Source organism: Callospermophilus lateralis, unplaced genomic scaffold (genome assembly GCF_048772815.1).
Source record: "Callospermophilus lateralis isolate mCalLat2 unplaced genomic scaffold, mCalLat2.hap1 Scaffold_83, whole genome shotgun sequence".
NCBI lineage: Eukaryota > Metazoa > Chordata > Mammalia > Rodentia > Sciuridae > Callospermophilus > Callospermophilus lateralis.
Genome location: NW_027516368.1, coordinates 3,035,115 through 3,062,664, shown reverse-complemented (window position 1 = coordinate 3,062,664; position 27,550 = coordinate 3,035,115). Strand labels below are relative to the sequence as shown.

Here is a 27,550-nt window from a genome sequence, read left to right as displayed (position 1 = left end):
TTAAACTATACTACAGAGCAAGAGTAACAAAAACAGCATGGTATTGGCACTAAAACAGACTGGTAGACCAATGGTACAGAATAGAGGACACAGAGACTAACCCACAAAATTACAATCATCTTATTTTAGACAAAGGTGCCAAAAACATGCACTGGAGAAAAGATAGCATTTTCAACAAATGGTGCTGGGAAAACTGGAAATCCATATGCATCAAAATGAAATTAAACTCATAACTCTCACCATGTACAAAACTTAACTTAAAATGGATCAAGGACCTAGGAATTAAGTCAGAGACTCTGTGTCTAACAGAAGAAAAAGGTAGGCCCTAATCTTCATCATATGGGTTAGGCCCCAACTTCCTTAATAAGACTCCTATGGCACAAGAATTAAAACCAGGAATTAATAAATGGGATGGATTCAAATTAAAAAGTTTTTTCTCAGCAAAAGAAACAATCCGTGAGGTGAACAGAGAGCCTACATCCTGGGAGAATATCTTTACCCCTCACACATCAGATAGAGCACTAATCTCTAGGGTATATAAAGAACTCAAAAAGCAAAGCACTGAAAAAACAAGTAACCCAATCCAAAAAAGGGTCAAGGACTTGAACAAAACACTTCTCAGAAGAGGATATACAATCAATCAACAAATATATGAAAAAATTTTCAACATCTCTAGCAATCAGAGAAATGCAAATCAAAACTAAGATACAACTCTAATCAGAATGGCAGCTATTATGAAGACAAACAACAATAAGTGTTGGCAAGGATGTGGGGAAAAAGGCATACTCATACATTGCTGGTGGAACTGCAAATTGGTGTAGCCAATCTGGAAAGCAGTATGGAGATTCTTTGGAAATCTGGGAATGGAACCACCATTTGAGCGAGCTATTGCTCTTCTTGGACTATACTCAAAGGACTTAAAAAAAACATACTACAGGAACACAGCCACATCAATGTTTATAGCAGCACAATTCACAATAGCTAAACTGCGGAGCCAACCTACATGCCCTTCAGTGGATGAATGGATTTTTTAAAATGTGGCATATATACACAATGAACTTTTTAAAAAGAACTTTTAAAATCATGGCATTTGCAGGTAAATGGATGGCATTGGAGAAGATAATGCTAAGTGAAGTTAGCCAATCCCCAAAAAACAAATGCCAAATGTTTTCTCTGATATAAGGAGGCTGACTCATAATAGGGTAGGGAGGAGGAACATGGGATGAATAGATGGATTCTAGATAGGGAAGAGGGGAGTGAGGGAAAGGGAGGAGGCAGGGGATTAGCCTCCTAATGAATGTGGAATGAATGTGATGGACATCATTATCCAAAGTACATGTCTGAAGACACAAATTTGCTGTCAACCTACTTTGTATACAAACAGAGATATGAGAAATTGTGGTATATATGTGTAATAAGAATTGTAATGCAAAAAAAAAACCCAAGTACATGTATAACGTGAATTGGCGTGAATATGCTTTATACAAAGATATAAAAAATTGTGCTCTGTATGTGTAATAAGAATTGTAATACACTCCATTGTCATGTATTTAAAAAAATAAAATCAATAACAGAAAAAGAAGGGAATGGGGAGTGGGTAGGGAAAAACTGTGGAATGAACCCAAACTAACTTTCCAATGCACATATGTGAATATACTATAATGAAACTCATCATTTTGAATATCTATAAGATGCTAATTTTAAAAAATGTAAATAAATAGATCAGTAAAGTGGATCAAAGGGAACAGTGGGAGGGAGGATGGGGAGGGTGAAGGGACTGAATTGGAGCAAATTATATTCCATGCATTTATAATTAGTCCAAATGAATCTAATGTCAAGAATAACTATTATGAACAAATGAAAAAAAGAATAATGACTTCACTGTTTTTATAAAATGCATTCTCATAAACAATTCAATTAAGAGAAATGAAAAAAGTAAAAGAGAACATACAATTCAACATCTCACCAACCATAACAATTATTAAGTCACTCTTCCATCTTTTTCCCTAATTTCAAGATTACTCCAGTTTCCTTTTCCTTTTGATATTCTTTTCCTTCTTTCAACAAAGGTTTATTTTCTACATAAAATTCTTATATTTCTTTTGTTGAATTTATAATAAGGTCCTTGATATTATTTAATACTACTATAAATATTATAATAGTTCATTTTCTAAGCAAGTATTACTTGTTTGAGATAGAATTGATTTGTCTGTACAAATTTTATATCCAGAAACCGCATTATCTTATTAATGAGTTATGAATGGGTTTTTTTGCATATTCTCTATATATTCATAAATATGCAAATAAAGAACATCCTCCCTTTTATATTTCATTTTTCTTATCCTAGTGCAGTAGCTAGGGCTTCCAAAACAATTCTGATGAAAAGAAGTAATAGACACTCTTGTTTTGTTCAAATTCATCATTAAATGATTTGGGGCTGTAAATGTCATGTAGCCATGTTTTATCAAGTTAAGGATGTTTTTCTGTTCTTTGCCAAGAATTGTTTAAAATCAAGGCTGTATTTCAAACTGAACTGAGAACTTTTTCTGCATTGTTGACAACATTATGAAATCTTTCCCCTTAATCTGCTAATGTGAACTACCTTGATAAATTCTGCTAATAATATATTTTGAAAAATCACTCATTAGTTCATGGAGATTTTCTGAATTATTTTCTACAGCATCCTATGTATCATAGTTTATTCAGTCAATCTTCATATAGCAGTTACATTATCTCTAACTTTTTATCATTATAAAAAACACCTCAACAGAGAATCTGGTATATATGCAAGTGTTTCTCCCTCTTTTTCCTGTATTTTGCGGGTGCATCTTCAGAGTAAATTCTCAGGAATGGGATTGCTAAGGAAAAAATATGTACTTATATGTTGTTAGAGAATGCTCAAGTTCCCTCCAAAGGAACTGTACCATTTTTCTATTCCCGCCAGTGATTAATAAGTACCTATTTCCCCTAAGACTCACCAACAGTAGCTTTAATTTATGTTTTTTATTAAAAATAAAGTTGAGTATTTTTTTATATGTTTAACGGGTATTTTTAAATGTGTGTGTGTGTATGTGTGTGTCTGTGTGTGTGTGTGTGTGCGCACGCGTGCACACTCGCTCATGTTGTCTGTTCCTCTCATGTATTCTGCTTTGGTTATTACAATTAAAATTTTTCTTTATATATTAAGAATGTTGGGTTGGGATGTAGCTCAGTGGCAAAGTGTCTGCCCTGCATTTGCAAAATCCTGGATTCGACCCCTAGTTCCAAAAAAGACAAAAAAAGAACCCACCCTACCCCACCCCCCAAAACCCCCAAGAATGTTACCTCTTTTATGTCTTACCTCTTTACTACCCTTTTTTGACAGTCAAAAGACGATTGCTTTACAACTTTCAAAGTCTTTTTGATGTTAAGATTATTTTTTTCCAAGTTGATATTAAACTTGTTGTTACTTTGGGGTGAGTCAATTTTATAACCTGTCATCATCTAGATCTTTCAGTTGAAATGGTAGGGCTGATGCTACATTCTTTATCAACAATCTTTTTGCCTGATACTACACACTAAGGTTTAATGTAATCATTATGCTTTGAATAATTTAATATGGAGGCAGTGATTGCAAGTCTGAATTTCTTGTTTAATTCAAGGTAGAATGTCAAACATTGTGCTCCATGATGAAGGAAGCTGACTGTAATTAAGATCAAAGATTACATAGAAAGGTGCCTATTTAAGGTGTTTCAGAATGGTCTATGATGTTCTCTCTCTCTGCATGGTCAACTCCTACATACTCAGTGAGTCCTAAATCTGGCTAGATTTATTGAACTCCCTCAGCCCTTCTTTTTGCCAACCTATGACATTGGTGCACATCTCTAATCATAATCATGTGCTTTTGGCTCTGTCTTGCTGACTACACAATAAGCATCCTGAAAGGTGTGGGAACTGTTCCTTTTGTAGTATGCACAAGGAATAAACAGATCTTTGTTGAAATATTTTATTGAAAGAATGACTGAATTTCCAGTTCTAGAGGTTATCATGCTCTAGTAAACAAATGGCTAGAGAATCTATATCAATGAGTGAAGAAATAATAAACATAAAAGAAGATCAAATACTAAAATAACACCATACCATCTATAGCTCTTAAGTTAGATGAAAAAGGGTGCATGTTTTTGAATCAAAGATAAAACCATGATAGTTGTAAATTGAGCCAATGCATTAAAAGGAAGATTTCTAAGTGAAGAATTAACATATCCAATTTCATAGTGTAATATGAGAACAAGTCAAGTACATTCATAAAATCTGAAGACTAACAAGGATAAGAAAGAAATCACTACACACAATCCAGTGTAAACTGTGCTATTCCAGCTAGATCATCTGCTCTCAGATCTAGAGCAAAGATCAGAAGAAATGTTCTTCCACATGGAATTGCTATGTAAATAAGAAATAGCTAACACTTGTGAGTATTTGTGATGTGCCACGTACTGTACTAATATCATTTTCGAAGCAAACTCAAACACAGTTTGTTGTAATTAGTAACCCCAATATTACCACTAGATGTATGACTACTTGGATTGAATGTTTGTATGTGAATACCAGATTTCATGTATTTTTTAAAATCTCATTTCAATCCATTATTTAAAATAGTAAACTATTTTACTTTTTATTCACTGTATGGTCTATTCATGCATCATCTCTATATACGTAGACCCAGGATACACCTATTTTTATCCACAAACTCTAAATGATAGGGTTTCAAAACATGCTCCCAGAAATGGTGGAAGAAATACGCATGTCACCTGCTCCATGTATTCTTTTCATCACATCATCTTCTGGACACAAAATGCAAAACTCACACTTATCTTATTCTTCTCCCAAAGCCTCATTTTAAAGAAAGCATGGATTACTAAAATCATCTGTGTCTGCATTGCCTACTTTCAAATTTTAATCCTATGGTGAGTATACACTTGTTTCTTCCTAGAATAGTGTATTCAACCATCCCCCTGTTGAAAATATCCCTGACCTATCACTCATTTTATACCTTGCCGGATCTCCTAACATCCCTATTGATATTTATTTCCACAAGAGCCTTGTTGTGACTGACTCTTCTTGTGTGCTGACATTCCTATTTACACTCTAATAGAAATTCATTGGATTGCAAAAAGGGCCTTTGGTCCAAATCCTAAACTCACTCTTCTTCCTTACCCTAGTCTGGAAACCTGCCTACTCTCTCTATTTCACTGGAAGTTCTCTTTTACATTCAGTAGTGCCAGGTACAAGATCTCATGCCATTGTATATGGATTTAGAGGATTCATCTCTGCAGAACATAATTCAAAACTATGTATCCAAATCAAGGGCCCAACACCCTTGTGTGCTTCAGATCTTACCTAGTTTTCTATTTTCATACTTACATTTCACCTTACATTCTTATAAATATCCCAGTTGCCCAATACCCGTATTCATCCAGCAGAATGACTCCTAACCCAAATCGAACATGATATGACCCTTAACCATACTCTGTTCCCTCAATCTATTTTCACATAACAGCAGGTCCTGATTTGATCTTGCCATTCAGGTATGTAGGGAATCCTACAGCTGCTGAGAAGCTCAAAGATAGATGCAGAAATGATCCCTGGAGGAAATGTAGGCAGCTACGTAGGACCTGTGAGGTCTAAAGTCAACTTCCATGGCCAACAACCCAGTCAGGATGAAGGGATGTTGCTGAATCAGCCTCTCTCTTCTCAATGCAGGGAAGATGAACACAATCAGGCCTATGTGGATTGCTGATCCCAGGCTCCTAGGGTATATAGAGCTTTATGTCTTGTGAAAATGTCACAGGAAGGTGGGGCAGCCTCCATCTCATGGGACCCTTGGAAACAATTGTTAGGACAAAGTGGTTGCCAAGGCAGTGACCTCATTCACTTCCCTGAAGGAAGTGACCTCACGTCACTCTCTAAACTTGGGATCCAGGAGGCAAGGCACCCAGAGGCAGTTCCAGTCTCAGTGGGCTCATTTGTTTGTCTGTACCAAGGCCAGAGTCATCCTTTCTTGGCACCTAGTGATGTGTGGAGAGCCAAATGCCTTAAATGGTCTGAACAGGGACCTTTCCTGAGAAAGAAGTGTTGGCTCATTGCTGGCTCCTGACAACTACACAGAGATGGCCACAGACACCAGAGCTGAGACAGGGCAGGCCACAGCTGGGGAACATATTTTCACCCACCAGTCAGAGGACAGAGTGGATAGATGCAGACCAAATACAGGGGCGGTTTGTGTGTCTTAGTGGGTGTGTGTTGCAATTTGTCATTTTGTGTCATGTTCTAAGAACATGAAGGAAAAAAGTTTTTCTGTTGTTGTTGTTGTTGGTTTGAAATGGACTGTAGACTAGTGAGTCTTTCTATGTCAGTGGATTCGACTGGGTTTGTGTTTACAGAGAGTAGAGAGAAGAATGCAGCCGTGGAATTCTTTGCAGGACTTCTCATGGCCAATTTATGAATGGACTGCTGCTTGCCTTGCAGATGGGCAACACCTACCAAGATCCTAAGTTCCTGTATTCTTCCTGAATTTTGGCCACTCTCTGAAGGGGTTCGTGGTTTTGTGTCCAAGATATGTACCACCTTCAAGCTGTGTGACATGCCCATGGACTGGATTGCTGAAGGGCATGCCAAACATCTCAGAAAACTCAAAAATTAGCATGACTGGTAAGGATCTCTCTGGAGAATCCCTGCTTGGATAGATGGCAACCCAAGTTGCATGATTAGGAGCTGTCAGTGCCACAGTGTTCAATTAAAGCCAAGTTTTTCTCCAGGCTTCTTTCTTCCCTATTGTTCTGTTCCCCTGAATGTCAGGGAGGTGTTTGCCTTGGGGCACTCCTTTGGGAATCCTCAAGAAAACAGTTTCAAATGGAAATGAAGAGGCCTAATCTGTGCCTTTGAGGTAAAGTGCTTTGTAAAAGCTGTGATGAATCAGACTCTTGGCCCTGTGTGTGGCTGTGAATTACATTCTCAACACCCCAGGCAACTCAAGAAAAATCCCAAGTGTCCATCCTAATCTAAAAGGGTGAAAAAGAAGTGTAATATGGGATGAAGTCTCTTGCCTTCCTCTGGTCAGGCTCCTGACCCGTATGAAGTAAGAACAGGGATCCTCTGGGTCAAATGAGTTGTTGCAACCCCTCCAGTAACTAGCACACAGGTGTTTGGGTTTTTTCATGAGTCCAGTACACATAAAGAATCTACCCCTGGCAGGCAGGTGGCCTCTAATTTGAGAAGCAGAGCGGTATTAACTACAGGCCCATTTTATCTTTCCTATTGTTAAGGTCTGTAAACAAGTCAGATTGGCACCTGTTATTTTGCCAGAGAAATGTTAGCGTCTGTAAACAAGTCTGCAGGGTGTCTGGCAATATGCCAGAGGGAGTTGTTTGTGAAGTAACAAAAGCGAGCCATTAAGTGTGGAGATTCCTTATTGGTTGACTGCTGTATCTATTATATGCTAATTAGATAGGCTGTGTAAAATGTATAAATACAGCTCTTATTCTACATTAAAGGGCTTCCACTCCTGCTGTATCAATGTACACAAGTTATTCGTCACCCCCCGGTTATTTTGCTGCAGCCGGACTGCGGCATCCTATTTCTCAGGAAGGGTGTCCAGGCTACCAAGACATTTGGCATATGATGGGCATGAGAGCTTACTTTGCACACCATCTTAGACTGCTCCCCCTATGCAAACCCCCTGCCAGAATGTTATGATGAGTGTCTGTATGGAAGAAGATGAGGGCCATGTGGGAGTGTTTTTGTTAGAATACTGGTCTTTTGTGTGGTGGTTGGAAAAGATGACTGGGTCCACCTCAGCTTGAACTCTGGTGTGATGCCATTAGAGACTGAGTACTGAAACTGATCTCAGAGAACTATTGCCAGGAATTGTGTTGGGATTTTAGAAGGCCAGGCATTAGAGGAGCCTTTGGAAACTGAGATCTAGGCCGAGGGTGGCTTTCTCCACAGCACTGGGAATCTCAGCCAGGATTTCACATGATTTTGCTGTTAAAGCCTTTTCAGCTATAGTTGAGAGCCAAAACTCACAGGAACCTCATATTTTAGACCCCAATGGGCCTGGATTCCTGTGACCTTTCGCCACTCCTTGGGAAGCCTTGCCTGCTTGGGATCTCCAGAGCTTTTACTGAAAGCAGATTCCTCAACACCTAATGGCTCCTGAATGGATCAAAACCCACAGTGCCAACTTCGTCATTCGTGAAATATGTCTAGGCTAATACCATGAAGTTTTTGAGAATCCCATGAGCAAAAATCCCTGGAGAACGTTTAGATATTCTGTTGCTCATCATGACTGAACCAGCGAGTGCCATTTTTGACTGAGTGGAATTCATGACCATGGTGAAGAACAGAGATGCCAGTGAGTAGGAGCCAGCAGGGAACTGGGCCTGGAGCAATGGAGTGTAGGTGTGTGATCCAACATCTGTGGTGGGCCCCTGTGGTTCTGTCATTGGTTTCCAAATGACATGTGACTGACAAGGTGCAGCCAGCAGACCCTAAAATATAAAGGCATGTTGTTGTGGGGAGAGGATTTGGTGTGATGCTCAGAATCAAGTTGCTACACTTAAGTGGGAAAGATATATGGGATAGCAGCCCAGTTTGTGTGTTTTCCTTCAGACCCTGACTCACCCCACGTGACAGAGCTCCCTGCAGCACTGTGTCCCGGTTGACCTCTTTGTATTTCAAAAACAAACACCAAATATCCAGGGAAGCTGCAAGAAATGCCATTAAAACTGGGCGGTGAGACAAAGGCTTCACAATCCACCCAGGGAGACATTCATACCCCAACGGCCACAGTTACCTGCATAGAGAGGATTCAGCTCTGCTGCTTCCTGTTCCTATTGGAAAATATGAACCCATGTCCTCCTATTCACATAGACTCAGACCAAGCTTTGATGGTCTCACTACAAAGGAAGCTAAAGCACAAAGCTATATTTTTAGTGCACAAATGTCAGAGGCAGATAGTCAAGAAGTCATTAGGCCAGCAAAGCTCCCATGTTTGGGGAATGTTTACCATGTCCCCTACTTTCGGGATCTCTTCTGCCACACCCAAGTTTGTGAGCTCCTCAGAATTTCCAATTCCAGATATGTATTCACAGATTTTTTTTCTCTTCTTCTCTCATTGTGTCTTATTTGGGGTGATAGTAATGTCAAGGCATTGTGGTGGATGACAGTGGAAGATTTTTATGTGCCACGTGTTCGCATATATATTAGACTCATTTTCCGTTTTGCCATTTGAAATATTGAATCTCTGACACTAACCCATAACCTACTAGACTCTGACTACTTATCCTAACATCGATAAAAATAATCCTAAAGGACTAGAAGTAGAAACGTTTGATAGGAGGCATGGTGTATACTTGGATTTGCCTTTTTCTTCATCAGAGATACATATTATAAAACCTGTCACACATTTTTCTCGTTTTACTTCTCCATGAATTTTCAAAATTAACAAATATGTAACTTCCTGACTCCCTGTCTCTTTCGCCTGGGTCACAATGTATATTTCTATATAAATATATAATCCTACTGCCATCACAGGTATATTCTTGAGAGTACTCTCACTTTGAAAAATACGAATTTCATGAAGAGATCACTGCCCCCCAATACACTGAGATAACTGACAATTCAAGCTGTGGTGTGTGTGCTTTATACTTCATCAAGATTATACATGAAACAATGTAGAGGAAAATGAATATTTTGGGTACATATGTGAAGGATATATATCCCATTATGAATTTCAATTGGCATACATACTATTATATTTTAATATATATATATATATATATATATATATATATATATATATATATATATATCTTTCACAAGATATTTCTCAGAAATATTCATTTTCTTGACAAAGATATTCATTTCTGAATACTCAAAATGAACTTCAGAGAATATTGAGTACTAACCCTAATATTTCTATAGTAAGTGACTCAGTTTAACATCTATGAAAGTATATTGATATGGGACATGATGTGTATTTTGAAGTAAATTTTCATTCAAAATTTTTATATTCCTCTTTCTTCAGAAATGATACATCATAGGATGTATCTTTTTAGCCACAATTCACAAATTGATATGCGTATGATTTACTTTCATTCACTCCCTGTATCAGAACCCATGTATATTTCCATGTTGCTTTACTTGCTTTTTCATGAGATTTCTTTTATAACACATTACTTTTGAATTCCATCATCATTTTCGAAGCAAAACACAAACACAGTTTGTTGTAATTAGTAACCCTAATATTACCACTAGATGTATGACTACTTGATTATTATAATAGCCATTCCAAAAGCACTGTACAGGCTGCAGGAAATTTACTTGATTTATGCAGTAAATCCCTGAGACAAGTTTATGCAAAGTAGCCAGTGTAAGAGTGTTGTGTAAAGATATCTTGGGAATAAATAGGGATTTTATTTTCTGACTTTTTTTGTGAATGACTGTTAGAAACCATAGTCCATAAAAGTCCTAGAAAAAGAATGCAAATTTATTTGTTTGCAATTTACAGATATTTGCACATGCTCAGTTACCTTTGCATCTAAAATTGGAAACTTCAGAACATAATAACTTGAAAAAAATTTGTTAAAAAATTTAAAAACTCAATGCACAAACAAATTTATTTTAGAAGCATTTGGTAGTTGTGGAGTTATTACTGTGGTCAGCAGAGTTGGGACAGGGCTCTGGAAGGTCTAAAATCTCACTCAGGGTATTGGTGATTCACTTTATTTTACACTACTACACCCACAATACAATACTGCCAGCAAGAACAGTTGAGAAAATATGCTGATAATGTCTTGAGATGAACTGGCCCCTTTGACATTTGGCTACTTCTTTTTATTTATCCCAGCTCATGAAATTGTTGGGAATATATTCATGATACCTAGAAAATCAGACATTTTCTGTGCCTTAGATACATGTGGACCACTTCTCCCACATTCCTCTTTACTGAGGGTTATTCTGGCCTTTGGAAATTTGGTCCCAAATGTGGTACTTTGCTCAACATAGATCTAATGCCCAGTGTAATCTAGCATTTTGTACTGATTAAAGGTAGATATTTTCTAAATTGTGCAATGTTTCTTAGTCATTCTATCATTTTTTTACTTTAAAAGAAGACACTTATAACATTAGTAGTTTTTTGTTAAGTGTATTTATAGGTGGAAAATGATCCATAATTTTAAAATTCTTCTTTATTTTCAGCATAATTTTCTCCTTAACATCATCTTTTTTTGTGTTGCTAAGGTTGTAACCCAGTACCCTGCACATTATGCACACATGAATTGTGCCATCAGTCCCAATTTCTAAGTTTAAATTGGTGAGTTTCATCCATTCACGTCTAATGTTATTTTTCACATGATTGAATTTAGATAGAACTTTCTGTTGCTCTTAGCAATACCAAAATGAACATAAATATGAATTCAGATTTTGTTCATGTTATGATTCTTTGGTCTATATTATTGCAATATAGTTTATAATATACATTAGTGTCACATAACAATCACTATTTTATTTGTTCTTCTGAATTAAAGGTTTGTGAGTATTTTGCATATTTTACTTCCCATATAAATTTCAGGAAAAAAAAGTTCGGTTTTCTCTCTGCTTTTATTAAAACAAAATCATGCTAAAAATTTTATGGGGAAATATTGTACTTTAAATTGAGAAAAAAAATGGTTGTCTTTACAGTGATGAGGTTTATTTACACACATGATATTTCTAATTCAGCTTTTTATGTGTTTCTGAAAATTTCTATTTTGTAATAAGCTCTACATAATTCCCTTGAAAGCCTCTATACATGTGATATGTTATACAGATATCACTTTTATATAATACTTATGTAATATTTTTTTCACTTTGATAAATAGGGTGTAATGAAACCAAAATATTTCTAGGTTCTCAAGTTCAATTTTGCCTCAAACTTTAGTATTTCTTTCTTCTTGAATATACCTCCTCTTTATTCCAGCCCCTATAATTCTACTGTATGAAATAATATAGAAGTAGCCTTATGCTATAATGTAACTAAGTATTATCCTCGCTCACTGATACTTAGTGAGAAGCATCATATATATTAAATAAGTAAACACTTTGTACAGAACAATAACTGTTATATACAACTACATTTCTAGTTAATGAAAACTTGTTTTCTGTTCTCATCAATACTATGTAATTTTTTGTATCTGATGCTATTTTCTATTTCTCTCAGTTGTTAAAATGTTATTATTATTATTATTATTATTATTATTATTTTAAAAATTTCATCAAAATAATTTGGTAATTTAAGTCTCTTACCTGCTTCTCCCTTGTTGTGTCTTTCACTTCTTTTTTTTATTAAAAGTGCTTAGTTGTATGTGAGTTCTAGCTCTAGGTGTGATCACTGAGCCACACCCAGAGCACAATTTTTATATTATTTAGAGACAGAATATCACTAAGTTGCTTAACACCTTGCTTGTGCTGTCTGTCTCCCACTGTCACTTCTCTTTGTACCTTTCAATGCTATCATTTATGAATAAAATTTTTTAGTTTTGCCCAGTTTATAAATTTTTAACTTATTTTGTGTAACTTTTTGAGAAGATATAACACCTCTTTTTTGTGATTATTGAGATTGACATCTAGGATGCCATTTTAATAAATTACATTCCCAGCCATTTTTTGAATTTAATATTGAAACACCATGTTAGTAAGGTGCCCAAGCTGGCCTTAAAATTTCAATCCTTATGCCTTATCCTCCCAAATTGATGGCATTAGGGGCATGTATTATAATGTTAACACTAAAAATCCACTTTTTATTATGGTGTCTGGGATTGAACCCAGTGGAACCTGATCACTGAGACATTCCCAGAGCACTATTGTGTATATTATTTAGAGACATGGTGTCACTAAGTTGGTTAGCACCCTGCTTGTGCTGAGGCTGGATTTGAACTCAAAATCCTCCTTTCTCAGCATTTTAAGCCACAAGAATTACAGGCATAAAGAATTGTACCAAGCTTTTAAAAAATATTTTATTAGTTTTTGATGGATATTTATTTACTTATATGTGGTGCTGAAAATCAAAGTCAGTGTCTTGCACATGCTAGTCAAGTACTCTACCACTGAGACACAACTCCAGCCCATGTACCCAACTTTTTATACTCTCTTTGAAGTAATCAGTAGCAACTTTAAAAATTAAAATTGCACTTATATTACTTTTTCTAGAGTACAGTTATGTATTACTAACTAAAATTATTTTTAGTGTTTTTTAAAACCAATCTAATGAATGACTATTATTTTTTTTATTCAGAGATTATTTTATCACCTCTTCAGGTTGGTGAAAGCTTTTTGTTTTTTTAAAAAATATGGAGGTCTCCTATTATCGAATGGGTCTATGCTAATTGTGTTGAAAATGATTCTAGAGAGTTCATGCAATTTCCACATTTCAAAGACTATTGGGGCAGAGAAAAGTCAATATTTATAACCAAGAAACTATTTCCAGTGGAAGCATAGTACAAGTGTTCGACCTGGAGTGTAATCCATATGTTTCAGTGGTAAGGTTGTGTTAGCACCACCACCCTAGGTTTTTGGGATTCTCTAAGTCACCGTGAATGACTTTAAATCTATTACTCTTTTTAAAAATAAAATTTCTCCTACCTGCCGAAAGGTGAATTAGACTTAAATTTTCTGAAGGTGCTGATGTTGATCTTTAATTATAGTGTATAAATGACAAATAAGAAGGGCCTTAAAATTGTCGCATATTTTCCAACTATATGGAGTAAAACACTTAGATGTACTTACGTGAAATAACAAAAATGCATTTCAGAGAAGTGATATCACAGAAATTTCAGGGCAAAATCTTGGAAATGTGGGAAAAATATGTTCAGATACATATGCATTTTTATAGAGAAAAAAGATAAGTGATAAGTGCATGAGTATGGGTGTAAATTCAGTGTGCCATATCCATTGTAGGTACATGAAGTAGTAATCAACATGATCCAGAAATCTATAATTGTGGAAAACATTAATAACAATATAGAAAAAATACACTAAATCGTTTTAAAATGCCTCTGTCCTCTGTTCTTCTTATAAATTTAATTCTGTCAAATGGGCTTATATGGCTATGATTCTCTCTGAATTTGTTTTCTTTTGTATTCAAGTTTTTGTCAGCTCTGAAATGTAATTCCCTGTCCTAATATTACGTTTGTGGCTCTTTTACCAACTGTTCTGGACTGCAGAGGCACAGAACTACATCACTCCTTCTGCAAAAGAAACTGACTTTTGTCAATCTTTCAAAACAATATTTGAAAATACAAATCTTTTTGAGGGTCTTTCATATCCTAAAATAGGTTGTCAGACCTTGTTTGAGTTAGAGGGTAATTACTCGCTATGTTAGCAACATCTTCCCTATGAGAAAGGCTTATCTATCTTCTTTGTTTAGGAGGCCCAATAAACACAGAAGGGAAGTTTTTATGGTCATAAACAAAGGAATACCAGAAGCCATTAGATATGAGAAAATGTAAAAAAAAAATCTTCTCTTAGAGCCTTTAGATGTAAGATAGCCTTTCCATGACTTTTATATGAGTCCATTCACAGTCACTCACATTCAAAATCTTGTATTTAAATTATCCATTAATGTAAGAGAATAATTTCTGGTTATTTCATTCCAATATGTGTCTAATTCTTTTATTTTTAGCAGTAGTAGAAAATCAGAGATTAGTGCATATGAAGCCTTTTATATGAACAAATTTTTATTATGATCATTATTGAACAGCATTAAGTAATATTTATCAAAACATTAACCAAAGCTGCTAGAAAACATGATTAAAGCTTTATTGAATTTTCTGAGTTTCAGGAATAGCTTAAATAGCAGATCTTAATTTCTAATTTGTATGTATGTGTAGTTTTGATTCCTATTAAAATCTTCCTTGTGATGTGAACTAACTTGGGCAATTTTTAAAATTTATTTATTTATTTATTTTTATCTAATCAGCTATAAAGAACAGTAGAATATTCTTTGATTTGTTGTACACACCTAGAGCAACACAGTTTTCCATCTGTGGTAGTACAAAAAATAGGGTCACACCGTTCATGCGTTCAAAAAATTACCCAGGGTAATGATGTTGGTCTCATTTCACCATCTTTCTTGTCCTCATTGCCCCTCCCCTTCCCTTAGTCCCCTTGAACATACCCAAAATTACTCCACTGTTCCCACACTTCTCAAAGTTATGAATTAGCATCTGCTTATCAGAGAATGAATTTGTCTTTTTTGGTGGGGAGGGATTGATTTCCTTCATTTAGCATGATATTCTCCAACTCCATCCATTTACCTGCAAATGTCATAATTTTATTCTCTTTTCATGCTCAGTAATATTCCATTGTGTGTGTTTGTGTGTATCCATGTCTTTATTTCCCTCTAGAAAGGCATCTAAGTTGGTTCCACACTTTGTCAATTGGAAACATGAGCATTTTGTTGACTGTTTTTTTCTGTCATCTCATATTGAATGAATGTGATTTGGCCAAAATTAGAGTCCCATCTACTTTTCTAGCTCATAGATATTTGTGTCTTCTAAGTTTTATATAAAAACCTTTGGCCTTATTGCAGGGGGTACTGGGGATTAAACTCAGGAGCACTTAATATTTAACTTCAGCTCAATCTTGTAATTTATTTAGGGACAGGGTCTCACTAAGTTGCTTAGCACTCTGCTCATTGCTGAGGCTGGTTTTGAACTTGAAAAACTTCTGCCTCATTCTTCTTAGCCACTGGAATTACAGAAGTCTTTGACTTGTAGTTTCATAAAATAAGGGGCACTGAGAATATCTTTTTTTTATTTCTTAGTTTTGTTTTGTCATCATCATACTTTCCATGAGGTAAAAATTTGTTTCATGAGGATATTTGTAAAGTAAACACGAATGCAAATGTGAGAAACTGAATAAAAAGAAAGGAAAGAACTGAAAGTCAACAGAGGGTTTGAGACTGTGATGGTGGCCACTGTGAGAAATCTGAGCTTTTTTTCTGTACGTTTTCTTATGATATTTTTTATGGTTCCAAAAATTGAAACTAGGGCCTCATGCATGTTACACAAGTACTCTACCAATGAGTTACACATACAGCCCCTGGTTGAATATTCACTAAGGGATTGCATTTTATGACATTCAATTCTCAGGAGAATCATGGAAAAGTGATACTTTTATTTTTCTTGTAAAATTTAGCCATCAACTAATAACTGCTCTTCAAATAAACTGAGGGTGTGCTTTCAGATTTGAAAAAAAATACTGTGCTGTAAACCTGAATTTCAAGACTCACAAAGTAAAATATATCTAAATACACACACACACACACACACACACACAGAATGCCCCTGGGGATTGACTGTCCCATGGAATTCTGGACCGAGGAGGAGAAGAATCAGAGTGTGGTGGTTGACTTCCTTCTGCCCACAGGGATCTACCTGAACTTCCCTGTGTCCCGCAATGCCAACCTCAGCACCATCAAGCAGGTACTTCCTGGTCTCCTGTCATCCCTGGGAGCTCAGAAAGAGAGAGGCATTGTTCCTCACACTTGAGAACCTCAGATATAAATTTTGAAAACTATACAATATCAATAACTTGTATAAAATGGATGGTTAAACTCCACTTACTATCTGAATTCAGCTCACCCCATGGCAATGTGTTCCCCTCCCTAGTTACCAGAGGGCCAGCTACTAGCCTCAGTTGCCCTTAAGCCTCCAGTGCTGGAATGGAACTTTGAAAGTTTGACTCACATTATGCTGTCTGTCACTTTAGTGACCACAGTCTGCTCCCAGCCACATAAGGGCCTTGCAGGAATTTGTCTTTAAAACTGTTGCCAACATAGTGCCCATCATCCTTGGAAAGGGTCCTCAGGTTCATTGGATGAATTTCAGGATGAATTACTGAGTCAAAGCAATGAACATCTGCTTTGGTAGATGCTGTCCTCTGGCTTTCAATGGGGTTGTGCCACTTACAAACTAGGGTTTAATGGGTCATGCCTTGGACTGCCCGAGGGCAAGAATTTATTTCACAATTTTAAAAGCTATTATTGAGAACAGGAAAAAAATGATAGAATCAATGGACCACACTTGAGGGATTTTTTAAATGTCCTTGAAGATTTCTCTCTGCCTTTTTTCCATCCTTCCTTAATTTTTTCTACTTCAAAAGTAGCTGGGTGTGTCCCCAAATGTTCTGGTGGCTGAGTCAGTAGGATTGCAAGTTCAAAGCCAGCCTCAACAACACAGTGAGATTTGAAGCAATTAAGTGAAATCCTGTCACTAAATAAAATATACAAAAGGGCTGAGGGTATGGCTCTGTAGTTGAGTGTCCCTGAGTTCAATAATAATAATGGCCCATAAAATTTTGGAAAATAAGAATGAGAAGGAAGAGACCTGCCTGTGATCCTGCCATAGAAGACAGCCACAGACACTACCTTAGTCATTTCCTGTTTTCTAACCACATTCTAACTAAATTCTGATTATGAACTTTCTTGTCTTGTTTTTCTGAGTGACCACAGTAACATCTTGTTCATATTCTAGTTTCTGTAAACATCATTATATGGTTCACTTAATGTGCTTATAGAACTTCAAACAATGTGCCTAAAGTTGAAACACTACAGTAGCAGACTTGTCCCTGGGGTCCCATCTCTCACTTAATTGTGGTTTTGATTTCTTCATATTTTTATTGATATGAAGCTTTGTGGGCTACGTGTTATGTGTCACAGTGGTTCAGCTCTGCCATGGCTCAAGGCCACCATCGCCTTGGTGGGGTGAAAGCAGCGCTAGATAATGTGTCTAAGGAGGGCCTGGCTGCTCAGTCCCCAATCTCCACACATTAAGTCCTTCACAGAGTACAGGGACAGGAAGCTTGCTGACTAGGTGGTTGGTCACAAGGGCCAAAGGGTTCCTAGGAAGTGATGCTTGGGGTCTCCCTTTGCCCTCTATGTGGCTCATGCAGAATGGGATGCCCAGACTAGAGGTCTCTACCTGCCTCCCAGCAGCTGTCATGGCCAGCAAGGCTGACCATAATGATTCCTCTCAGATGCTGTGGCACGAAGCCCAGAATGAGCCCCTCTTCCACATGCTCAGTGACCCCGAGGCCTATGTGTTCACCTGTGTCAACCAGACCGCAGAGCAGCAGGAGCTACAGGATGAGCAGCAGCGGCTGTGTGATGTCCGGCCCTTCCTGCCCATGCTGCGCCTGGTGACCCTCAAGGGTGACCGCATGGAGAAGCTCATCAACTCACAGATCAGCCTCCTCATCGGCAAAGGTAGGGCTCATAGATCAGCCCACACCTCGGCAAGGTAGGGCACACCTGGGTGGCTGGTGCCACATGCACCTGCACTGAGCCTGCTCCTGCCCTACAGGCCTCCATGAGTTCAACTGCCTCCAAGACCCAGAAGTGAATGACTTCTGCACTAAGATGTGCCAGTTCAGTGAGGAGGCGGCTGCCCGCCTCAGCAGCTGGGCTGGGAGGCCTGGATGCAATACAGTTTTCCCCTTCAGCTGGAGCCCTCCACCAGGAGCTGGGGGGACAGCAACACCTCTCAAATCTCCAACCCAGACCTGCTGGTCAATGTCAAATTTGAGGGCAGCAGGGTGAGCCCATAGCCCATGTCCTAGGGAGGCTGCCCCAGCTGTGGCACATGGGCTGCTGTGCCCATGGCAACCTTCCACTGCTAAAACACTCCAGTGTCCCAGGCCCCCAAATTTCCCTTCACTCACTGGCATCACACAGCATTTGCCAGGTATGCAGGCATGCAAGGGGTATAGTCAAGCATCCCACCAGGTAAGCTCTCCAAGGCTGAATTGGTCACTTAATCACTGGACAAGTATTTCCTGGGTGTCTGCTGTTACTTTCACCAGTGAATGACCCAGGTCCTGTCCTTGTGGGGCTCACACTTGGGGATACCAAATAAAGGCAGGCACGTGGCCTTGCCCCTTTTCCCCAGAAGCCCATGGGCCTGAGAGCAGCATGCCAACACTCCCTCCTCCCCACAGGAGAGCTTCACCATCCAGGTGTCTACCAAGGATGTGCCCTTAGCACTGATGGCCTGTGCCATCCAGAAGAAGGCCAAGGTGTACCAGCACCTCACAATGGAGCAGCCTGAGGACTATGTGCTGCAGGTGAATGGGCAGCATGAGTACCTCTATGGCAACTACCTGCTCTGTCAGTTCAAGGTCAGGCCTGCAAGGAGCCCTCTGCACTCTGGGATCCCTACCACTCTAGAAGGGGCCAGCATAGGAGTGAGAGAGCCAGACTGTGGGTCTCTCTTGGTTCCAGGGAATGGATATACCACCCATTGACAGTTCAATCTTACACTCTCATCTCAGTACATATGCAGCTGCCTGCACAGTGGACTGACCCCCCACCTGACCATGGTGCACTCCTCTTCCATCCTTGCCATGCAGGATGAGCAGAGCAAACCGGCCTCTCAGGTCCCGAAACCACACACCAAACCGCCCCCCATTCCCATGAAGAACGTGAGATGGTGTTCTCCCCTTGCTTACCCTCTTTCTCTCCCTACCTCCTTTTGGCCGATCCTAGAGCCTCTTGGGCAGCACCAGGGCTAGGCATTGATCCAGGGACTTTGGATGGTGTAGTCCTTTTGGAGAGTCAGGGCCTTGAACTGACACCCAGGGTGGGGTCCTGTCTGAGCTACTGCATTCCCAGATTGCCTACTTCTCTGCAGATCTCAGGGGGGCTGGGGCCTCTGGGCCTCTGTGTGGCAGACTGGTAAAGGATGGTGTTGGTGACAGGTTTCTGAACCTTGCCACAAATTTGGAACCCTCTCCCCCTCTCCCCAGCCTTTCAGCAGTCAGGGGAATGAGCTGGGATTTAAGCCCCTCTCCTCTCCTCTCCAGCCCTCCTCTGTGTCCCTGTAGTCACTGGGGCAGCCTTTCTGCATTGGGCTGATCCAGGGCAGCAAAATCAATGCTGATGAGCAGATGAAGGTAGGGGCTTGGGTACCAGGTGAGTGGACAGGTGGTTTTTTATGTTTGGTTGTTTTTTTTTTTTTTTTTTCACAAACAGGGTGTGCTGTAGCCTGGAGGGGCAGCAGAGAAAGAAGAGTGGGAGTGTGTCACACAAAAGTCACCTGGACAATTACTCATTATCTCTGCCTGGATTGGCTGTGAACCACATCCAAACAATAAGAGGGGAAGGGAGCCGGCCAGCAGGTCAGGGAGGCTGATTAATGGAAACCTGGCCAAGCAACTTGTGGGTATTTGACTTTGGTGGAGCTTGTGGAATCAGTCACAGCCCAATGAAGTAGGAGGCCCAGTAAGAGATGTGTAAGTCACCACAGAAGCTGGCTGCAGCTGGGCTGAGGTGCTTTCAGGGGTTACCCACCCAGGGGTGCCCAGAATCTGGGGGACACTGCACATGGTTCTCCCCGGAAGCTGAGCCCCCATGGGCTAGGGGAACAGTGCCCTGTTGTCTCTTCAAAAAGCACTTTCATGGCTCCTCTGCACTCAGAACCACCTGCAGAGGTGGATTTATTGTCCCACTTCTGGGAGGTGATGCCTGTCTGGGTCCACAGAGCATACCATGTCTTGTCTGGGTCTCTTTTTCTGGCATTACTTTACAATCTGGGAAGTGGGGTGTGTCTGCAGGAGTCACGGAGGATTGGGTGGGAGCAGCTCTGGGGATGGGCTGGCAGGTTGGAACTGGAACAGGTGCACTGGAGACTGGAGCCACATGGGGCTCAGAAGATGCTAGGCATGAAGGTAGCCAGAGCTGTTAGAAGCAGAAGGGACCCTGGAACTTCTGAACCCTGATGAGGAAACTGAGGTTCTGAGTTGACCCACAGAGTCAAGTGTACTGAGACTGGCTTGCCCCAGCACAGCCTGGGGTACCAATGCTCCAAGACATCTGTACCACTGAGCTGCCAGCCTACACTCTGCTGGACCAATCTCAATGCAAGAAGTAGATTTGGACCCCTGTGTAAATGGGGACCTTCAAGGAGAGGATTGGAACTTTAGATGGGGTGGGGCCTTCGCTCCCTCACCCATGCCCTGTACCCTTTCCCCAGCTGGTGGTGCAGGCCGGGCTCTTCCATGGCAATGAGATGCTGTGCAAGACGATGTCCAGCTTGGAGGTGAGTGTGTGCTCAGAGCCCATGTGGAAGCAGCATCTGGAGTTTGACATCAACATCTGTGACCTGCCGCGCATGGCCCGGCTCTGCTTTGCACTTTTTGCGGTGATGGAGAAGGCCAAGAAGGCGCACTCCAGCAAGAAAAAGTCCAAGAAGGTGGTGGGTTGGACTGACTGGGAGAGGCCCAGGCCTCCGACACCCAGTGAAACCCCTTGCTGGGGCCTCTTGCCATCCTGCTTCCACAGGCAGATACCCTGAGGACAGGGGTCCTGGAAGAGCCTGGGGACCCCAGTCTCCCTGCCCACCCTAGTCTGGCTCCTTAGTCTGACTTCCTGTGCTGCCTGAGTGATAGCTCATGATTTGCCTGACTTGAAATATCTAGCCCAGGCCTCGGGTCCTTAGGGGTCCTGGAGGAAGCACCCTTGGTGGAAGGACAGTGTTCTCAGGGGGACAGAAATGATGAGTTAGTGGCTGCCTGGGGAGAGTGTGGCTGGGCCCCAAGTCACTAGACCCAAGATGAGACTTGCCCCTTGACCTGGGTCAGCTATGGGACTGGTGAGCTTACTCAAGTGTCTCTGGATGCTGGGTGTGAAGATGCAGGAAGCCAGGAAGGGATCTTGCTGGCTTAATTACTGAAACTCTGACAGGAAAGAGGTAGCGGGTCCTTCCCCTCCTCCTGGGTCTAACTTGGAGACCTTCCATGCAGTCTGGATCTTCTCTCCTGGTTGGCCTGGAAACTGGTTCCATTCTGCATATGAACAAGAAGAGGCTCACTCTGATCTGTAGTATCCTTCTCCAGGATTGCCCAATCACCTGGGCCAACCTCATGCTGTATGACTATAAGGACCAGCTCAAGACTGTGGAGCTCTGCCTCTACATGTGGCCCTCTGTTCCAGGTGGACCCAGCCCAGCAGGGAGAGGCTCTTGGAGGGTAAGGCATCCAGAACTGGTTCCCTACAACTACATCTCTCCCTGCCTTCAGATGAGAAAGGAGACCTGCTGATCCCCATGGGTACTGTGCATAGCAATCCCAACACAGAGAGTGCTGTCACCCTGGTCATCTACCTGCCCAAGTTGGCCCCTCGCCCTGTGTACTACCCTGCCCTGGAGAAGGTCAGTGAGGTCCTTCTTGGAAGCTGAGCACTAACCAGGAGCTCTCCTGGAGGTCTTTAGAGGGGGCCCCTGGCCACCCCAGGCTTTGCCCATTGCTGGGGGCTGGGTCATCATACTGATTTGAGGCCTTCCAGTAGCTATGTGGCCCACCAGGGGATGTTGGTGATGTCTGATGACATTTTGCTGTCACAGCCAATGGGAGGGGTGCTACTGGCCTGTGGCAGGCTGAGCCTGGAGATGCTACTGAATGCCCTGCAGTGTGCAGGAGGGCTCCCACCAGCAAGAGTGGTTGGCAGTAGTGCTGAGGTGCAGATGTCCTGCCTAGAGCCCTGCCAGTGCTGGGGAGCTCACAGCAGGTACACTTGTTGCAGATTCTAGAGCTGGGACGTCACAGGGAGCGTGGGCCTACCACCAAGGAGGAGGTGAGCTGGGGTGCTGGTGGGGCATGAAGCCAGGTGCTGGGCTGGAGGCCTCACTCCCTGTGCCCCTTAGAAGCTGAAGTTGCAGAGAATCCTGGAGCAGCGGGGGTCAGGAGAGCTGTATGAGCATGAGAAGGACCTGGTGTGGAAGATGCGGCATGAAGTGCAGGAGCACTTCCCAGAGGCTCTGGCCCACCTGCTGCTCGTGACCAAGTGGTACAAGCATGAGGATGTGGCCCAGGTGGGTGGAGAGGGGCACCAGGGGCACAGCTGGAGTAGAGAGATAGCAGTGGGCCGCCCACCACCTGACTGCAAAGCGTTCTCCAGATGCTCTACCTGCTGAGCTCCTGGCCTGAGCTTCCTGTCCTGAATGCCCTGGAGCTGCTGGACTTCAGCTTCCCTGACTGCCACATGGGCTCCTTTGCCATCAGGTCGCTGCAGAAACTGACGTGAGTCCCAGCTGGGCACTGAGGCCCACAGGCTGCCAGCTCCTCACTAAGACAGCTTGCCCTGGCAACCTGGAACTGGGTGCTGTGTGGAGATGAGCCTAGGCTGGCCTTACCCTCTTTCCAGTCACCTGCCAGCTGGAGACTTCTGTCCTGAGTTTCAGAACCCCAGACTCAACCAGCCTTTCTCCCCCACAGGGACGATGAGCTTTTCCAGTGCTTGCTGCAGCTGGTGCAGGTCCTCAAGTACAAGTCCGACCTGGACTGCAAACTGACCCAATTCTCGTTGGACCAGGCTCTGGACAACCGAAAGATTGGCCACTTCCTATTCTGGCATCTTCGGTAGCTGGATGCACCCCTGCTGATTCCTTGGGAACCTAGAAAGGCTATGGGGGATGAGGGTCTCCTGGCCTGCTGACCTCATGTTTACTGGGCTGGGGAGGGGCTATGTGCCACTCCTGGCCATTCTCAGCCCCATCTTCTCCCTCCAGCTCTGAGATGCATGTGCCGTCTGTGGCCTTGCGTTTTGGCCTCATCATGGAGGCCTACTTCAGGGGAAGCACCCACAACATGAAGGTGCTGATGAAGCAGGTGAGGCACAGAGTGCCTGTGCCTGAGGCGGGCTCCCCTTCCAGGCCCCTTCACAGTCATACTCCTGGTTCTGGCTCAGGCTCATGTGCACTGCTGCTACTCCATTCTTCCCACCAGGCAGAAGCACTGAGCAAGCTGAAGACCCTGAGCGACTTTGTGAATGTGAGCTCCCAGAAGACCACCAAGCCCCAAACTAAGTAGCTGATGCACTTGTACATGCGCCAGGATACTTACATAGAGGCCCTTTCACACTTGCAATCCCCATTGGACCCCAGCACAATGCTTGCAGAAATCTGGTGAGTCCCAGGCCTAACCCCACGTGGAGTTCATGGTGATGGTCAAGGCAGAGTCATTGCCATCCTCCTAATTCTCCTTTCCCGTGTCCTGGTCCCATGAGGTTCACTGATGTGCAGCCCAGATATGAAACACCCCCAAGATGATCATAAACACCAGGAAGTAAATGCAAACAATAAGCACCATGGTGGCAGGATTCAGGATGACTGTCAAGGGAGAAAAAAGGACAAACAGGGCTGCAGAGAGGTCACCCAGATTGAGGCTTCCCACCTGTCATTTGTGAAGACACACTCCACCTGACCCTCAGAGACTAGAAAGTGCCAGGAAGAGCTTTGTGTGGACAGAAATTGCTCGGTCACTGTGGCTGTGGGCAGGCAATCATTTCCTTGTGTGTGATGGGGAGCCGGAATGGTGCTTCCGTGCTCCCAGCCAGGTGGGACAGGGATATCTGCCTAAGCTCTGTGTGATGCTTAGTGTTTGCACCTAGGTGCCTCCCAAGTCCTTCCTGTAAATGATTGAGGACTGAGAAGGTTGTGGCCTGACAGGTAAACAAAGAAAGCATTGCTTAGTGTGAACAAACTGTGGTTGGGCAGCCATGTGGCTGGCATGTTCCACAGGATTGACAGCAGAGATCATGTTACCTGCAGTGGACAGGAAGAAAGGATCACTAGGGATGAGCATCCTGACTGTTTCCAAGAGGAGAAAAGGGGCAGCAGCAGCTGTGAACAATGCTAGTCTGAGTAGCCCCTGGGCCCTCCTGTAAGAAAATGGTGCATGTGTCAGTGACCAGAAAAAAACTAACAAACAAAAAACAAAACAAAAAAACACTTGTAATAAGTTTGAAACCACTGTAAATCTGATGTTGTTCCATGTCCAAGAAACAGCCCTTTTCTATTTTTTTATTTTTAATTTTTTTTAAAGAGAGAGTGAGACAGAGAAAGAGAGAATTTTTTTAATATTTATTTTTTAGCTTTTGGCGGACACAACATCTTTGTATGTGGTGCTGTGGATCAAACCTGGGCCGCATGCATGCCAGGCGAGTGCACTACCACTTGAGCCACATCCCCAGCCCAGCACTTTTCTAATAACAACAAACAAACAAACAAACAAAAACAAAACAAAAACGCTTGTAAGCACTTAGAAACCACTATAAATCTGATGTTGTTCCATGTCCAAGAAACAGCACTTTTCTAATAATTCCTTTATAGTTAACTTTATAAAATAATCCATCCATGAGAGCAGAGTGGCAAAGCAACTTCAGGTCCTAGTCACTTGGGAAGTGGATGGTTTAGACATTTCCCCTGCCTTACCCCAAAACCCAGAAACTGGAAAGATGACACTATTCAAAATCTTTTATTTCCTTTCATGGTAAAGATGGTCAGTTGCTAATAAAAACCCTGGATCCAATTCCCCAGACAACAGAGCCCTTGAGCAACAAGAAAGCCACAGAAGATGTTGATGAAGGCTTCAGAGCAGGGTACTGCTCTCCCTGCTGTGGTCTGACAGTGACTACTGCAAACTGGGGCAGGGTTAGCCCTGAGAGCTTTGGGGCCCTGCATCATTCCAAGGACCCACCTTCACTGCCAACAGAGCCAGTGACATGACACCACTACAAGGATCCTTTAGTTAACCAGCTGCTGTTCTTTATAGAAGAGCGTCCTTTTGTCTCATGTGTGAAAACTTTAGCAACAACCGTGTCTCTTCCTGGTATTCCATAACACTTGCTCTCTATCACCTCCCTCCAGGGTCCCTCAGGCTCTCACTCAGATGCAGCAGATGGTGGAATGGAGCAGCTGCCCAATCTGTCAGTCCAGACTGCACAGGTCTAACCACAGCAGGCCGGGCTGAAGAAGGCCCCACCACTCCTGGGGTAAGCCTCATTTGCCATGATGAGTGTGCTAAGGTGTGTCTACAAATATCAGGGCCAAGAGACAGGGCCCTCTGTCACCACCACAGCTGGCTGTTCTGGGTAGAAGCCCTACAAATACCTCCTCCTTAAGTTCATTGCTGAGGTAGCAGCCATTTAGCTCAGAGCAGATGAGAATGAACTACCAGTTGGTCAGTTGAACTACCAGTTGGTCAATGAACTACCAGGTATGCCAGTTCCAGTAGCACAGGAGTTACAAAACCTTTTGGTAGCTGGGCATGGTACCACACCTGCAGGGTTAAGAAGAGTACCAGGTGTCTCAAGTTAGGAAGCTGGGTGGGGCCAGAGCCAGGACCTCAGTGGCTAAAGGTAGGCACCTGGGTTGCTGAGCCAGCAGGCCAAATGCATGTGGTTTTCCAATTGAGGAAACAAACAGTATGCTTGGCGTTTTAGGGGCATATGCTAGTCCTTTGTAAGTTAGTGCCACATGTACTCTTCTTGTTCAGAAGGTGGACACTGTGCAACAATGCTGGCTCTCCACAAGTTTGCAGATGGTGGGAGCCAGGTGGCCTCCAGCTGGCTCTGGCCTCTCACCTGTGAAAACCATGCCCAGGTCATAGGGGTTCACTTCAATGCCCTTCTGCTGCAGGTGGGCTTTGTCCACCTCCAGGCTCTCCTACTCTGGGTTTGGTTCCTCTCACTCTTCCATATGCAACCACCTCAGATAGCAGGGACTCTTGAACTGCAGAAATGGCCAAACCAGATGTCACTGAGCCTGTGGGGCCCACCAAAGCTGGTCATACCTAATGGACACCCAACTCAGGCTCAAGCTCACAAACCCCTTTTCAGGAAAGCAAGAGAGGTAAGGAAGAGTCAAATTCAAGAATTGGGGGCTACTGAGGGTGTGGCTCAGTGGTAGAGCATGTCCTTAGCACACACATGGCCCTGGGTTTGATCCCAGTGTGAAAAAAACAAAGCAAATAAACAAATGAGAGCACTGCACAAATCCTGGGCAACAAGAACAGGAATACTCCTATGGAGTGAGCTGAAAGACATATCTCAGAGTCACATATCAGTCAGAGAAAGGTGGAAAGACCCTGAATTGGTTTCCAAAGAGCATGATGACACCAGGCAAGTAAGAAGCCCTCTCAGGAACAGGATCTCCCAAAACCTCAGAGGGAAAGAAGGTGGGTACATCAGCAGCAGTAAGGAGGGTCCAGGAAGGTAAGGAGGTCTCCCCAAGCACAGCGGCTGTTACCCTGGGGTCTTCAGATTCATCCCCCAGGAGCTACACTTCTCATAGGATTGTGCTGATGATTCCAAGCTCAGGGAACAGGAAAACCCCTAAGAGCTCTGAAATTTAGAAGCAGTTCAGGCAAAGCAGTGGACTCCACTCTGGTTGATCCTGGGCCCTTCCAGCTACAAAATCATGATGTAGCTTTGGACTGGGGGGACTACAATGCAGGCCACCATATTAAAACACCTGCCACCAAGAATGAGGCTATCAGGGCTCTGAAAACCACCTGGGAACCCACAGGTGCAAATGATGGTCGAGGGGGACCACACAGGTTCTCACTATCTTGGGACAGAAAACTGTGGCCCCTCCAGGAAACACAGCCATCAGCACAGCTCCCACCCCCACCATGTGGAGTGTGGAGCTGGCCAACTTGGAAAAATATCATAATTATCATGCAAAGTTAAAGAAGTTACACA

General features: G+C 42.3%; 1 protein-coding gene across 1 annotated transcript; it reads left to right on the top strand.

Moving 5' to 3' along the window:
- Positions 1-16,355: 16,355 nt before the first annotated feature.
- On the top strand, positions 16,356-26,457 carry LOC143641036 (phosphatidylinositol 4,5-bisphosphate 3-kinase catalytic subunit delta isoform-like). Its single transcript, XM_077108477.1, is given in 18 exon segments — positions 16,356-16,499; positions 18,052-18,280; positions 18,378-18,464; positions 18,467-18,609; positions 19,012-19,191; positions 19,345-19,494; positions 19,876-19,965; positions 21,045-21,266; positions 21,907-22,003; positions 22,090-22,220; positions 22,592-22,642; positions 22,713-22,885; positions 22,963-23,088; positions 23,284-23,427; positions 23,577-23,676; positions 23,794-23,972; positions 25,657-25,840; positions 26,344-26,457. Coding segments are annotated over 18 exon segments (2,544 nt in total).
- Positions 26,458-27,550: the final 1,093 nt, after the last annotated feature.